The sequence below is a fragment of the Grampus griseus genome, assembly GCF_964374135.1.
Source record: "Grampus griseus genome assembly, chromosome: 1".
In the NCBI taxonomy this organism is placed as follows: domain Eukaryota; kingdom Metazoa; phylum Chordata; class Mammalia; order Artiodactyla; family Delphinidae; genus Grampus; species Grampus griseus.
The window spans coordinates 124,819,096-124,835,973 of NC_139017.1; the positions used below are offsets into that span (position 1 = coordinate 124,819,096).

Consider the following 16,878-nt stretch of genomic DNA (forward strand, 5'->3'; position numbering starts at 1 on the left):
ATTCTTTTCCTTTCATAATTTATTCTTTTCCATTTATTCTGCTCCTACCCCCTAATAAGAAACATATCACATTTTCAGAAGGGTTTGCTTTGTTTTGTTTTGTTGTCTTGGAAGGGAAGAGACTCTGAACATGTTTGTGCACCGAGCAGCAGAAGCTGAGAGAGGGAGGGTAGCAGGTGGAGTGAGACCTTGGCAGAAGAGGAAGTTTGTGGAGTTTGGAGACAAATGGCGGGATCCCTACTCCTGCTATGTCACTGTCATTTTCCCATCTGTTCCCTAAGGGGGAAATGTTGGTCTTCAAGGTACAGTGAAACCACACATGAATCATGGATTTTCCTAGCCAGAGTCCCATTGATCCAGGTCCTCATTCCGGCTCTGCTGGGAGCAAGCCTGGTCACATTAGAGAAATTCATTACCTATTTGAGCCTTGGTGTCTTCACATCTTATTAGGAAATACAGGGCACGCTAAGCCCCTAAAAGTGCATATGGTAAATACTCATAAATAATAGCTCTCCTTACTATCAGTGCACTGATGTTGTGTGCTATAAACTTCCTTTCATCAGATGCAAATGCAAAATTAATATGCTGAACATTTCATCCAAATTACTGTATGTATATATGTATATATCTATGAGAGTAACGTATCGTATGTGGATTTGTACTTCACCGGCAGTCTCAATGGGTGTTGGAAACTTGAATATTTACATAAAGTCAGCATAACCTAAGGTTAAGGAGGCTCATTGCTCCGGTTTCAACCCCACATCACTATTTTTTGTTGTTGCTGTTGTTGTTGCGGTACGCGGGCCTCTCACTGTTGTGGCCTCTCCCATTGCGGAGCACAGGCTCCGGACGCGCAGGCCCAGCGGCCATGGCTCACGGGCCCAGCCGCTCCGCGGCATGAGGGATCTTCCCGGACCGGGGCACGAACCCGTGTCCCCTGCATCGGCAGGTGGACTCTCAACCACTGCGCCACCAGGGAAGCCCCCCACATCACTATTTATCAACTTGGGAAAGTTACTTGACCTCTCTGTGCCTCAGTTTCTTCTTCAAAAGAATGGAAATGATGAAATGGTACCTCTCTCAAAGGGCTGGTAATGAGGATTAAATGCATAAATATTTGTAAAGTGTTTAGAATGGAGTCAGACATAGGACAAGCACTATAACATAGGTACCTGTTAAAATTAAAAAGCCCAAGTAATTTTGGCTGTTTTTACACGTGATGTGATCTTTAACGGTCATACACATTTTCCAGGACCTGCAATTTGGAATCACATTTTAAGCTTAGATAATTGGTGCCTTCGGTTCAAAACCTGAGTAGAATTACAATCTAGTATCTATTTCTACGAAGTCTTCAGTGAAAGGGATTCCTTAGGTAAACACTTGGAGGTACTAATGGGTCTACTGTGGTGCTCAGGACTCTCTTTGAAATTTTGATGACTCTCAGACATGCAGATCATGAAATTAGCTTTGAAGTTTTGGTTGGCTCACCCAGATATGCAAATCCAGAACTAGCTTTGACCAAGAAATTTGAGGCTTAAGCCCGTTCTTGACTGAGGAGTGGACTAGAAGTTGCAGCAGTGAGAATGTAAGTTAGTGACCTGGGAAAACTTGCTCATTGTATAATTAATGGTTCCACGTGGCCCCAGGCAGCTCTGTGTAAAGCCTTTAAGCAGCCTTTCCACCCTGTTGGTGCATGCCAAGTGCTGTACCATTGGAGTCTGGGCTGATACCCCTTTGGTACCTGCTCTGCCCCCTGTCCTTGGATTGGACACTTGCTAGAACAGCCCCAAATTGCTATTAACAGTTTCTGCAACAGCTAATGACCCTGCTTCTGGGACTAAAGATTCTTCTGGGTAGAGAATTGCAATTCCAGCATTTCATAAGAGTGATTTAGTTGCACAGCTGCTGAGGGTCTACAGTGAAAAATGAATACCCCGTGGCACACATGAAGGGCACCAGCCTGCAGGGTGACCCCTAGGTTCCTAAGGCCATCAGATTAATGGATGCCCAGCAATTCCTAAACTAGTGACGAGATATTAGTTGGGCCGGCGCTTTCTTCTAAGTAATAGTATGGAATCCCATTTGAAAACAGCACTTGTGTGTTTAATTCCATGCTTTGAAGTAGGAAAAATTTCAGTTCCAGCAACTATGAAATCATATGTGTACAATGTAAGTAAAAAAATAATCCCAGACATAACCTTAACCTTTTGTTCTCCAGCACCCCTCTCTGCAAATATGCCTGTACATGTGCTTCCCACATACAGTCCAACTGAGAACCACTGGGTCTTGGTGTTTTTCGTTTTCCCTTTGCCAACTATATATTCACTTGAGGGTCTTACGGCAGGTAGCAGACTCTAAGGGTTTAACACAGAAACTTATTTTTCTCCTGCTAGTTGAGAAGAGGCCACATTATTCCATTTTAGCAAAGGAATACCTTTGTCCACTGGTGATGACTCCAGAACACTGGTGTTGTGTAGAATCCTGGGGGCAACAGAAAAGTCAGAGCACATTTCTTACGTTTTTTTCCTGGAGGAGAAAAGCCCTAATTATTCCTAAAGGCATTACATGTAGTGCCCTGTCCAATCTGTTGGTAAATATAGGCAGGTCGTCTTTACCTTCACATGGCCGTAGCTGCTTTGTAAATTATTCACAGCGAATGTGTACGTGATTTTGGAGTCAGACCTACCTTCCTTGGCCTAGTTCCCGGCTCCATCGTGTGTCTGCTCCTCTTCCTGACCCCCCCTCCCAGCTTCCTCACCTGTAAAGCTGGCAAGACCAGAGTTCCTGCCTCGGAGGGCTCTCGTGAGGATTAAATACGGCAAAAACTGCATGGTCGTGTCAATAGACGCAGAAGACGCATTTGACAAATTTCAACCATCACGTATAAAGCATCAAGAATAGCGTCAGGCACAAAGTAAGCTCTATTAAATGTTAATAATATTACGAATAACGTAGGCAGCAAGCTGACTCATCTATCCTTAAAATGTCTTCTCTGGGAGACGGAAATGCTAAGAAATTACTGGCGAGTCCGAGTGCAAAGGGTGGGAGTCAGCCCTACTTTTAGGTGTCTGTGCCCTGGTTTTTTCTCTAAGCTCAGAATGTGAAAGAGCTCTGGTGTTGGGCGGTTGTTACTGAGACGAATCCCAGCTTTCTCCTTCCTCCTTGATCACATCTAACACCAAAAACCCTGTTTCAGGCGATCTGGGTGTCCACAGTGGGGAAGAACTCCAGCTCACCACCACTATCACCCACGTGGACGGACCCACCGAGATCTACAAGTTGACCCGCAAGGAGGCCCAGGAGTAGGAGGCTGCAGCACCCGGCTGGGACTGTCCCCCACGCCCCAGCCCCGCTATCTAGAGTGGGGAGCGTGCCAGAGAGCTCCACGTGCAAATGAATGCTCTGTCTCTTAGCTGTGGTTTACTTGGACCAGCAGCGTGGACGTTTGTCAGCTTGCCTTCTGATGGTAACTCTTGGAGGAAAATTCCTGCAGCCACTAATGCATTGTGTATGATAACAAACCCTCTGGTACGACACATGTTCTGTGATCATTGTTAATTAGTGACATAGTAACAGCTGTAGCAGGTGGTTAGTCAACCTCGTGTTGGGGGTGCACTCCTTGGGGGATGGTTTGGGCCAGATGGGGTCTATATGGAGTGGAATATTTGATTCTTTTTTTTTTCCTGTTTTAGATTCTAGGATAGAGTTTAACATTCTTTGCTGTCCGAGATGGGCTGGTGTCATAGTCTTCTTAGTCCGTGACCACTTTTTTTTTCCCTATTTATATCACCAAGTAGCCTATCGAGTTAATATTTAAGTTGTCAATAGATATGTGCCCTTATTTTTTACGGCATAATATAAAATAACTGAATTTCATGAGAAGGTCTGTTACACCAGGGGCATTTCAGCTTTGAAACCAAATCTGTATATCCAATACTAACCAGTCTGTTGGATGTGGGTTTTAAAAAATGTTTGCTAAACTACCCAAGTAGGATTTATTGTATTAAATGGCCTCTGGGTCTGAAAAGCTTTTTTAACCTCTTGCTTAAAATGTGTTTTCTTTTGATAAGATGCTTCAAGCAGCCTCCAAAAGTGTAGATCCGATCATTTAAATAAACCTGTATGTATATGCACACATGTATATGCACACCTCGTCCTCATGCTCAGCCAGAACACGTGCTTGCAGATTCTTTTCTGTGTTGCGTCTATGAGGTAGGGGGAAACAGCTCTATGAAAAATTAAAATATTTTGCCATCAAATCAAAGTGTTTGGGGGTGGTATATATTTCTGGAAATAGGGTAACGTTTTCTGCACTGGATGGTTAACGCTGGCATGTGTGACAGAAAGTGTGGGGGGGAAATGTACATGATTTAGAAGTAAATTATGACCCTCCTACCTATGCCCACTTCCCCAAAGAGCCTGTTTCATTGTATTTTAACTCTGCCATTCGGGAGACAACATGGTACAGCAGAGAGAAAGGATACTGGATCTGAGATTAGAAGGCAGAGTTTCCTAGCAGAGACCCAACATTTATTACATAGCATGACCTTGTTGAAGCCACCTGACCTGGCTGTTCCCTCACCTACGAACTGGCGTTCATAAACTTTAACTGCTCCACGGGGTGGCAGTGCAGACTAAGTCAGTTAATGTGTATGGAAATGCATTTTAAACTCTGAAGCTGTGTAACTCTGTTCTTTCTGGATTTTAAAGACAATTTCGTGAGTGTCCTGTTTTTCAGACATTGATGCCTGGAGGTTTGGGGCACCATCCATTTAATTCACCTACTCGGCACTCCTTCTCCATCCTTTCTTTTCCCTGATTTTGGCTAGAACCATGGTATACAGTGATGGGAGGAATTACTTTGGCTTTGGCTTTTCTCTCAGGCCTTTTCCTGTCCTGGTAAACATTTGATGGTGTCTAATCCAATGCACTCAACATCCACTTCTGATCGACCACTGTGGTGCCAGGAATTAAATGTAGCCCATGCTTCACTGTCTGGAAGGGAAGATGAACTTAAAACATGACAAGTAATCTCCTGCCCCAGAGGATGGATGAGTGTTTCTCCTAAGGAGATGCGGAAAGGGCCTGAGATAGGCCTTAAAGAAGAAGAAGTAAGATTTTACGAGGGCTGAAGGACAAAGGGAACAACAGTAAAAAATCATAGAGGAAGTGAAGAACAGAGAATGTGTGGACAAGGCTGGTCATCAAGGCCTGATTGGCACATAAAAGGAGTGGATATAGCAGAAGATGGGCCCCATGCATCTGTGAGCCAGAATGAGACGGGTCCTTAATGCTATGGGAAGAGCTATCAGACTCAGCCTAGAGTTCTAGGCAGAAAAGTGATATGATCAGAGGTACTGTTGGAGCAACAGAAAGGCTGGACAAGCCCAGCAAAAAGATCACAAACCCTGGAACCAGGGCAATAGTAGAGGACATGGAGAAGAGGGGGTTAATTTTGGAGATAAAACTGTCAAGGCCTGAGCATTCTGAATGTGGACCTCATAAAGAGCAAGAGCAGAGTCAAATTTCAAGCCCTCCTAGGTGAGGGAACGTTAGGGCCCTTGACAGAATTAGGGAGTTTTGGAGAGGAAGTATCAGTGAAACTATTACCTAAGGGTCTGTAAGTGCTAGAAGCCAAGTCTAGCACGCTTAACTAAAAGAGGGACTTTAGTAGAACTTTCTGAGAGCACCCAGCACCAGGAATTCATGGACCTTTCCCCTAAAACACTACCATTAACTAGTCCAAGTCTTTGTCTCTCTCGCTTCAAAACTAGGGGAGGGTGCGTGAGTGGATCAGTCTCAGGCAGGTGGCTGCCCCTGTGCAGATCACCTGTGATCAGGAAGCCAAGTCAAATGGCTGCTAGCAGCTTACCCTGTAGATTGACATCAGTTTCTAAAGAATGGAGAATCCATTTTGAGCTGGGCACACAATCAGAAAAGATGAATTACAGTGGGCCAGATGAGGAGTTTGGAGTTTTGGGTTTTAAAAGCCATCTTCTGGAGGAATTGACAAGCTAGCAGTTGGAAACGAGAAGAAGCGGACCAGTCAGGGCAGGAGGCTTTGCAGCCATCATCACTGAGAATGAAGTTCAGCTTTGCAGAGCAGCAAAGTGTCAGATAGCTGTGAGTGATGAACCGGGCACAGCCCATTCAAGAGGTGAGAGGAAGAAACTCCATGACTCACAGGAACGCAAGGTGTCAAAGAAGCCAAAGAAAGAACCAGACCCGAGGGAAAAAAGTTCAATACCCTGAGAGATTCAACAGCATTTAAAGATTGAATAAGGCCTGTGGGATTTGGTGGTTTGGACATGTGGGACCTCATGGCAAGGACAGACATTAGAGTGCTCATGATGGGAAGGAAAGAGGTAGGACGGTGGTCCAGGAGGAACCAGAGTCTGGGGAGAGAATGGGACTGAGTTTGTAAACTCTGAGGGGGTGAGAGTCAGCCATGAAGTCAAGACAATGATGAAGTAACATAAGCCCCAAGGAAGGTCAGAGACTTGGGATAAAGGACACAAGCTGATGAGTTAGCTTTGAAGGAGTGAAAGGTCACTTTTATCCAGAGACAGGAGAGAAATAACCGATGGATGTTAGAGGAGAAACTTTAGGGCAAAAGGAGAGAAGTTGCAGCCTGTCCCTTTGTGTGTTCTGTTTTCTCCATGAACATGAAATGAGCTTGGAGTTCTGCTGAAGAAGTTCTCAGTTTCAACAATGCAGGTTGAATACAATGGTTTTCAATCAGTTGGAGACTTCAAGAAACCCTTCAAGAGGCAAGAAAAAGCCTTTATTAAGGACTATCAACCTAGAGCAAAAGTTAATTATTGGCCATGTATGCATTTTACAAATTATCTTAAATTTTTAAAGTAGTTTTGAAGAATATTATGGAGAAGTATAAAATTCCCCAACTATCTGCCTTTAAAAAATAAGAGAATTTATGATTATATTCATCAAACAAGTAAGGTACAATTGCTATTTCCCATAGAAAACAATCAGTTTTATGTTGGTTAAGCCATTGGGTTCACGAGGTGTTAGTCCTTCATTTTCCCCTTAGGGGTAGAAAATGTCCATAAAAATGAAATTAGTGGTTTCTCTCACGACCTCTTGGTAGTTCTAATCATTTCTCAGAACTGAGATGATGTCTCAATTCTGATACCTAAGAACTGGTGAAGCCTTTGGAAGTCAGACCCCTCGGGGTTCTGGCAGGTACCTTGAGAAGCTCTACAGAAGTGTCAGAAGGGAAGTTGGTCTTGGGTCTCATCCTCATCTTGGCAGTTCTAGAAACTCTATTTTGTCAACTTTTTCAAACTGATCCAGCTTTGAGAGGCTGCCTGGTCACATCGGGGAGTCTCAATGGATGGCAATTCCCATGCAGTCTCAACAGTGAAGCGTTCGACACGCCTTGTGTCTCCATCATCAAGGACGTGTTCTTCCTTGCTATTGTTGGGTAACCATGGAGGCTAAAAGAGGAAATGGGAGGTTTTCGGTGCACAGGGGATAAAAGCACAGAGACATGAGAGCCCTTGAAAGAAATAACATCTCAACCATGACGAAGCCATACCTCCAAAGGAAATACACACAGCTCCCTGAAGAGTGCTTAACACAGTGTGGGAGTCCAGCTGGGGAGCATTGGTGGGTGAGCCAGTGAACGCACCTCAGCTCATCCCATTCTCTCGGACTGCTGGGGATGCCCTTCTTCCCTTGATTCAATCAGACCCTGCTCCTTTCACTGCCATTCAGCATCGGGATACGTTAGTGCAGTTGATTAGGCTTCATGTGTGGGTGTAGCCTGACTTCCATGAGCCTATGCCTCACTCCCTGTATTTCAAGGTCCTCTCGTACTTTTGTGCTACGGGAACCATTCTGACTTCGGCGGCTTGCTCTTGCCCGTCACATTTTGCTACAGGGATGACTTTCATTGTACAGGGATGACTTGGTTTCTGAGACAGTGTCAGTGGTGCGTTTCTTTCCTCCTGACATCAGAGGGCTCTTCGGGCACTCCTGGATCCACCCCAGTGCCCAGAGCTTCCTGTCTCTATGATCATGCACTTAGCTTCGGTGGTTGAGAAGGCCCTTCAGTATTGAGACCCGACCCCCTTTGCGACTTTGGCCTTTTTGTTCTGACTACAGTTCCTCCCACAGGTCCTGTCCCACCCAGGACTGCTCTCCTCCAGGCTCACGTCTTGATTCCTCAGCTCCTCCTCCATATGTGGTTTCTGGACCCTTGCCTCATGACTGCGCGCCTATTAAGTGCCTTCTAGTTTCTCATTGTTCTAGAATTTGATACTCAGACTGCAGCATTGCTCCGGCTGGCACAGATTAGTGTGAAAATACTTCTACTAGGGCTCGACATCCTAAGCAAATGGCACTGGATTTGAAAACTTATCCACTTCTTACCTTTTTGCTTCTCATGAACATGTGACCACTAAAACACTTAAGAGTTTTTAAAATTAATACAGGCATACCTTGTTTTATTGCACTTTGCAGATACTGCAATTTTTACAAATTGAAGGTTTATGGCGACCCTCTTGTCAGATGATGTTTAGCGTTTTTTAGCAATGAAGTGTTTTTTAATGAGGTATGCCCGTTGTTTTTTAGACATGATGCTACTGCACACTGAATAGACTATAGTATGGTGTAAACATGACTTTTATATGCATTGGGAAACCAGAAAATCCATGTGAGTCCTTTTATTGTGGTATTCATTTTATCACAGTGTTCCGGAGCCAAACCCGCAGTACCTCCAAGGTATGCCTGTATCGCCAATACCCGCCTTTGTATTCAGCACTATTTTTCAACTGAATTGTAGGACTTTACAAGTGTATCTGTGAATTTCACTTTTTCCCACACACAGATTCAATAGGTAAAGCACATCTGTAACTTTTAAATAAGCACAGTTTGAAATGTAAATAAAAGTAGTTAAGATGTAAGTGCAGAATGGGTTGGTTTCACCTGCTGGAGAATTTCCTCCCTCAGCCTGGATCTCTCCTTTGTCCAGCTCTCTCTCTGTCTCTCTCTCACACACACACACACACACACACACCCCATTACTGTTAAACTCCTTTTTTCATGTGCATGTGTTTTGTAATATGGAACTTTATAATTTACATATTTTTCCTTTAATATCTCCTCTTCATAGTCACATAGTGACTACATAATAAAGGAGTGAGGTTCAGAGAAGTGAAATGACAAAGTTGGTACCAAGAAGAGATCTTCAGTCTCTGAACCTGTCTCTTCAGTGGCATATTTGCAGCAGAAGAGTCAAGAATTTTCTTTTGGGCTGCAACTCTCATTAGAGCAGAATGACCTTATTGGGAGATGTTATTCCAGCCTAAAAAATATCTGCTTCCTCTCCACTTCCATCGATGGCAGGTGTCTGCCCTCTTCCGGCCAAAGGGAGGATGACAGCTACCACTGAGCTAATTCTTAGAACAAAAGTCAGACCTTGGAATGGGGGAATTTCAGTTGCTCCATGATAATTATTGCTTTTTAGTGAGTTCTTGTCATAGCTTTGCATATGACTTTGCTCTGGGACCCTTAGGGCAGTTGCCTACACCCCGTTCACCCGTGAACTAGGTGATCTCTGAAGTCCTCACCAGCCCTGATTCTAAGAACGGTAAAGGAGGCTGTGTGTTAATGACATCTTACAGCAATGCAGGGCACTTGATCCAGATCTGCTGTGGGCAGATGCGCTGGCATCGAAGCCTGAGGGGGTGCTAGTGTAAATAGATCCCCTGCATTTATTGATTCGGAAGCCCCTCCGATCCTTCTCACTGTTCTTCTGAGCTCCTCTGAAGCTCTGAGCTCCCTCAGGTGGCTGCTCTACCCAGCAACTCTTTCCAGGGGGATGAGTCAAGGTCAGGATGGTCTTCACTCCCATGATGAACTCTTCTCAGTTCAGGGACGCTGAGAGACTGAAAGTGGGCCAAAGACAGGAGCGGCCAACACGTGAGATCTTTCCATCGCACGTGCTTGGCGGACGTTCCTCACATGCTGACCGGATGGAAACTCCAGGCCAGCACAAAAAGGCCAGAAGCCGGTCAAGACTCACTGCGAACTGACAATCCATTTTAAAGAGACTCTTCCTGTGTTTGTGAAATGCTTCACAAAGGGAGCTGTTCCTAGAAATGGGCAGGAGTGTTAAATCACGTTTGTGTGGCTTAGCCTGGTCCCCCGAAAGGCAACTGCTGAGACAAGGATTCCTGTGCAGGTTCGTAAGGCGGTCCGAGGAGACACTGAGAGGGAGCGTGGAACTTACACTGAGAAAAGGGAAAGCTCGGGACCGCCACCACTGCGCTGCTCACTCAGGCTTCTTCGAGCTTCGGGCTTCCGGCTCCCTAGAAGGGTGAGCGGCAGCCCCGCTGAGCAAGGAGGCAGGGCCTAGCCAGCACCCGCCCTCTGTTGGTGCAGGGTCACTCCTGAGCTGTTAGCTACCTGGAACCAGAGTCAGCTTGAGTAATATGGGTGCTACGTTGTGTTCTTACCTGATTCCCCAAAGCAAAACAGGCTTGTTGTAAAAACCTTGGAAAGATGCATGAGTCAAGAAAAAAAGGCAAACTTTTCAATACTTGATCACACCAAGTATTAGACATAAATACTTAAAATGTCAGTGTTCTTACACCAGTTTTTATATGCATGTATGCACGTGTGTATATTATATGCATAGATCATATTTCCTATGTTTATATATGCATGAATATATCATATATGTGTGTACATATCAAATATATGTGTGTATATATATAACATATGTGTTTTTTATATATTACAATGGTATTATATACAAAAGATTTCTGGAGAATTTCTCCAGAAATTCTCTAGAAAACAGCATTATGTGACCTGCCTCCTTCACAAAACACTATATCTAGAAACTCCATATCATTATATCATCTACAACATGATTTTAATGACTTTATTATTGTAGTCTCTAATAAGGATGTTTGTTTATTAAGCCCCTATTTTGGACATTTAAATGATTTGCAAAATTTGACTATTATAAGCTGAAATGAACATCCTTGGATATAAATCTTGTTGTAGATCTCTGATGGTTGCCTTAGGATCGGTTCCTAAGAGTAGAATTACTGGGGCAAAAGTTCAATCCTTCATTCATTAGGTGTATGTTGAGCACCCTAGTTATGGGCTAGTGCTGTTCTAAGTACTTGGGACAGACAAGTAAGCAATGTCCCTGTCACCAAGGTGCATATTGACCTGGTAGGGGGAAGCGGTGAGGGGGAATAAGTAATAAATAAACACAGTGACGGTGATAAAGGCTATGGAAAAAAGCATTCACGATGGACAGCTGTAAGCTTACCATGGCCCCCAGAAATGTGCCATCAGCAGAATGGGGGCCTGTGGCTTCACATCTTCACTGACACTGTGCAATTTTGCAATTTGCCACTTTAAGGTGCAAAAAAAGTTGCATTTTACTTATATTTCATGACCAGTGAGATTGAACATGTTCTATATTCCTGTGAGTTTATATTTTTAGGTTGTCAGTTCAGATTCTTCATCCGTTTTCCTCTGACATTCTGGTTTAGGATATTCATCCTTTGTCTCTCATACATGTAGCCAAACTTTTCCCAATTGTTACTTGCTTTTGATTTTGTTTTTGAGGTTTCTTGGGGGCATGGAGCTTTTTAATTTTATATAATCAATTCTGTAAATCATTTCCTTTATATTTTCTACCTTTGCTGTAATGCTGAAGGAAATCTCTCTAATCCGAGATAATAGAACAGGTCAACCGTATTTTTTTCTAGTTTTCTAAATTTTCTTTCTAAGTTTTCTTTCTTTAATTCATTAATTCGTATGGAATTTGTTTTTCAGTAGGAATTTCAAATACTTTTTTCTAAAGTTTTTTGGATAATGATTGGGAAAGACACTATCTTAAGAAAACTAGGGAGGCTGTAGCAGTGGGCCACCCATGAGCTGAGACTCTGGGACAGCCTTGAGGCTGAAGTGTGGGAACCGTTCCAGCCAACAGGCATGCTAGAAGCTGCCTGTGAGAAGTAGAGCTCTCTGTGCTACGCTACCCAGGTGCTACCCAGGTCCTCACCTTGACCTGGCGTGGGCCCTGTCATTGGGGAAGATGGACTTGCACTGGGTCATGGAGGAAACTTGAGAGGAGTGGGCAGGGGCCGAGTTTGCTGAGGGACAAGTAGGCAGTGGTTGCTGACTGTCCCCCGTGCCTGGACCTCCCAGGGGGATGCCCTGGGAAGCAGTCAGCTCTTCCATTGCAGAGTTCAGGGGAATAGCATCTGGGGTCAGAAGCTGATGATCACATTGATTGGATCAATAAATGGGGACCGCTTGAGTCTTCTCTGTGGGTAGAAGGAGAGATGAGTGATGACCTGGTGAGATGGACAGAGCAGAATGTCCTGGCTTATGCTGTAACTTTGCAACTAATTGCTGTGTGTCTTTGGCCAAGTTACAGTATCTCTCTGGGTCTAGTTTTTAATCTATCAGATGTTCTTTCTATTATACTATATTTAGCAGCACTAATTGATTGGGAAGAATATCCACTCTAGACTTAATGGTTTGGAGTACAAGGTGCAGTAGTACAGATAGAATTTGGGAATGTGTACAGTATACTAGCTTGATGCATTGGAGTGAGTGTGTGTGTCTGTGGTGTGTGTGTGTGTGTGTGTAACAGAGAGAGAGAGAGAGAGAGAGAGAAACATAATTAGAGAAAGAGAAGGGAGGAGGGAAAGAATGGAGGGAGAGAGGGAAGGAGGAAGGACAGGAAGAAGGAAGTTGAAAATAAGTTGGCCCTGTGAGAATATCGAAGCAAGATTTGTCGTGAGTTGGAATTTCTGCCAATCATCCTAACTGCATAAAGGTAAGTGGGAGGGGTAGGGGCCACTCATACAGGTGCAACAGCAACCTTTCAACCCACCAGCTGGATCAGGAGGGGACAGTCCTGTTAGCCTTCAAAATTAACATTTAAACCCCCTTGTCCAGAATGACTGTAAGTCATAGCTACTTGCTGCCCTCTGCTGGTCAAAATAAATAATGTCTGCATTACAAAAGAGTTCTAACTGATTGTAATGATGATATTTATTTACCCCCAAAATATTTATGGAGCACCTATTAAGTGCCAGGCACTGTTCCAAAGCAGACCAGTAACCAAAACAGACAAATATCCCTACCTTCATGGGATTTAATTCAATAACAACAATGATAATATCTAACATTTATAGATCCCATGCTACGCATGTGCCAGGTAGCATTTTAATTCCTTGATATTTATCAATTCATTTCCATCCTCAAATCAGTCCCAAGAGGTAGGTATGATTACTTCCATCGTTTTAAAGCTGAAGAAACTGTTGCACATCGAGGTTAAACGATTTCCTTGAGGTCAGACAGCTGGGAAATAACTGAGCCAGGTTTAATTCATTTTGCTTCTAGAGCCTGTTCTTAACCACTCCATTCACTGCCTTTACTGGCGTTTCTAGCAGATACGCTTCTCCTCCTGTCCCAAATACTGTGTAGGCACTGGCATTATGAGGTGGAAAGGCAAACACCCACCTGCTCCTTTGGCTCAGTCACTCATCCATCTCAGTCTCTGTGTGCCCTCGAGCCAGTCCCTTACCCCATGCAGCTGTGGGAAGATTAACACAGGGCGAGGGCATGCTGACAGCAGGGTCCTGCCAAGTGTTGTCCCTGTCCTCCGCCATCCCCTAAGCTGACCCTCAGATGGGAGGCTCAAGGAAGCCGCTGGAGGGGTGGAATCTCTAACCTGCTGCTCCAGGCTTCTGTCTTGAGGTCCTAGTGAGTCCTTCTCCAGTTCAGCACTAAGGGCAGGAGGCAACCTGGAAGTTAGTGATGAAACTCAGAGTTCTTTCCTGCTTGGCCCAGATTTCTGGGGCAAAGGGATGGCATACAGCAAGAGGGCTTCAGGTCAGCTCCAGGGGAGAGCTGCACCTACTGACCTGGGAGATGGAGCTCCCCCAGTCTCCAGGGAGAGCTGCACTAAAATGCCAGTGGCTGCTGCCAGGAGGGAAAGGGTCCAGAGCAGTGGGGTACAGGAGGAACGAGGAAATCCTCAAATTTTGTAAGCCCTAGATTTCTACTTGTTAAATTTTTTGTCATGTGTGCCCGACCTAATATAAAATGTCTCTCTTATTGGGAGAGAACATATTTTTAAATTTTATTTTTAAAAAATCTCTTCAGAAATTTGATGTTTTTAAAAGGCAAATTTAAGAAGTATTCTGTTATTGTATACCCCAGAATCCCCTCTTGTAACCAATGTCTAAATAACATTATAGGAGCTACTCTTTAGGAAGCACTGATGATGTGCCAGCGCCTCACAGCAGCCCCATGACATAGGTACTTTATTCACATCACTTACAGATGAGCAAGCTAAAACTCAGAGAGCTTAAGTCATTTGTTCTGGGTCACACAGCCAATGCTCAAGGCTGTGCCTGGATGACTCCATTACCACCACCCTATACTATGTCCCAAAGTGAGGAAAACACCATAATCTGAGTGATTGACTTCTAGGTCCCAGGGACTGATAAGTGTCGTCCCAAGAACCAAAGATGATTTATCCGTGGGTTTTGTCTGAACACACAATAGGGGTTTTATCCTCATCTCTGGGGTTCTCTCGTGTGATTTGGAAGCAGCAGATCTGCATGTCCGTGGGAGAGGGGTGATTGGGCCAGCTCTCATGTGATCCGGATCTGCCAGCCTGGAGCAACCACAAGCCCAAGGGAGCCCCGGAAAGGACCTCGTGAGAAGCAGTCGGGGAGTTGAAACAGGAGGTGCCAGGGACTGTCGCACACACTCGGTGAGAAACTTTCAGCAGCTTCACGTGGGGACGGGGAAGAGGGGTATCATTATTCTGAACACTAAAGAGAAGGGACGAAGGGCCCGAGGAAGAGAGGCCTGCCAGAGGCCCCGCAGCACCTGGGGGCCAGAGCGGGTAGAGCCCAGGCCTTACAGTTTAGTCCCACCTTGTGTCCTGCCTTCCAGGTCTGCCCCAGCAGCACTGTCACCACCTGGGGCATGATGGAAATGCAGAATCCCAGCCCTGGCCCACTACTGAGGCTGCTCCAGTCTGCACCTGCCCACTTAGGGCTACCTCACACCTGAAGTGACACCCCCAAATTGCAGACAGGAGAGACAGTCTCCCAAAGGGGATTCGACTTTCTTGGTTCACACTATTTCAGTAGGAAGGAGACCAGAGCGTGGTAACTGGAAGTTTTGCTGAGGCACAAATTTGAGTCATGGCCACTGCCAGGCTGGTGCTCTGGGCAAGGCTCTCAGCTCTTGGGGGCTGGCTAGGAGGATAGAGGGGACCCAGGGACCACTTCCTCCTCTGGCTGGTTTGGTCCTGTCACCTAGATCTCAGAAGTTGCATTCAGAGTAAAAGGGGTGGAAGTGAGGAACCATCTCTGTGCCTCAGTTTCCTAGTGTGTAAAATGATTCACACTGTTTATCTCATTGCGTTGTAAGGAAACGTGAGCTAGGACAGTGCTTGGCGTGCCAGAAACTCTCCATAAATGTTAGCTGTTATCATCATCATCATCGCCACGGATTCTTGACACCTGTGAGTATGTGTAGCCCAGACCCTTTTCCAGTTCCCTAAAGGACAAATAAGGAATGCTTATATTGGCTCCTGGGTTTCTCCAAATGACACGTTCCATCTAGAATGCAGTGTTTCCTATGTACATCCTCACAATGCACGTTAACCAGCAATTTAAATTATCTCGAAGGCTTATCTCTCATGCAGTGGTGGTATTCATTGAGATGCAGTGTTTTCATTACCCCATGAGCTTTGCCACGGACTCAGTCAGAAGCAGAGACCAACCCAGCCACGTGAAGGAGTAGTCCCTGGGTCCCCTCCACAACCCTCCCCAAAGCTCCCCAGAGCTGAGACTTTTGCCCAGAGCCCCAGCAGTAGGCATGATTCAAATCTGTGCCTCAGCAAAGCTGCCAGTTATCGTGCTATGGGCTCATTCCATCTGGAATTGTTTAAACTAAGTAAGTTGAAACTGTGACTGTCAGAGAGCCATCACGGTTTTTCCCAAGGTGGGTTTCACAGGACACTAGTTCCGTCGCATGTTTACAGGTGCTGAGTCATTGTTGGGCTGTCCAGTGAGTTTGAGGAACATCGGCATTTTAAACAAGTTCCTTTTCTGAGGACATCTGCACCTTTCTCATGCCAGCTTTCTGAGTCTGTGAGGGAGGGACGGGTAGGCTCTTCCTCAAACTTATTTGACCATCTACTCTTTTTTGTGTGGGACATGTTCTATCGCAGTGCTTTCCAAACCTTCACCTGCACATGGTTCACCTGGGAGCTTAGTCACGTGCAGTTTCTGACTCAGAAGATCTTGGGAGAAGCCTGAGATCCCGCATTTCTACCAGCTCGCGGGGATGCTGCTGGTACACAGACCACACTTGAAACAGTGGGGTTTGAGAAGATATTTCTGAAAGGTGTGTGCTGTGTTCCGTACCCCAGGGGCTCCTGTGACCTCCCTGTCACAGCCTTAACACCTGCTCAAGTGCTCGGATCCTGGGAAAAGTGAGCTAGGCACTGAGCTGGAGTGGAAGCTCGTGAGAGCAGAGTTCCATCTGTTTTGTTCCCAGCTGTATGTCCAGAACCTAGAGCTGTGCCTGGATCGCAGAGGGGCTCAGTCATACCTGTGGAATGATGGTGTTACTAGGGAAACTCAGCAAAGATTTTCGTTTCCAGGGATTTTCTGAAACATGCTGTGCTGAGTTGTGGTGGATTTGAGTTTTTAAGTGGTCTGAGATGGCTGCAAACTCACCAAAGAGTTTGAAAACCACCCAAAGCATCTCTTTCTTAGCTCATAAATCTGACTCGGCCAACATCTAGGTAGGTCCTCCACCTGTGAGGCACAGTTGCTTTTCTTGTTATGG

At 45.2% G+C, this 16,878-nt stretch overlaps 1 protein-coding gene across 3 annotated transcripts in view; it reads left to right on the forward strand.

The window, feature by feature from the left end:
* WLS (Wnt ligand secretion mediator) overlaps positions 1-4,265 on the forward strand; it is a 106,732-nt gene extending 102,467 nt beyond the window's left edge. The window contains exon 12 of one of the 3 annotated variants that reach the window (XM_082657146.1): positions 3,197-4,265. In XM_082657146.1, the coding sequence (XP_082513272.1) occupies positions 3,197-3,306 (110 nt within the window). In that variant the 3' untranslated portion in view covers positions 3,307-4,265. Of the gene's footprint in view, positions 1-2,749; positions 2,906-3,196 lie in introns of those variants that run through there. The other 2 variants (XM_082657148.1, XM_082657147.1) reach the window with 2 other exon arrangements.
* Positions 4,266-16,878: the final 12,613 nt, after the last annotated feature.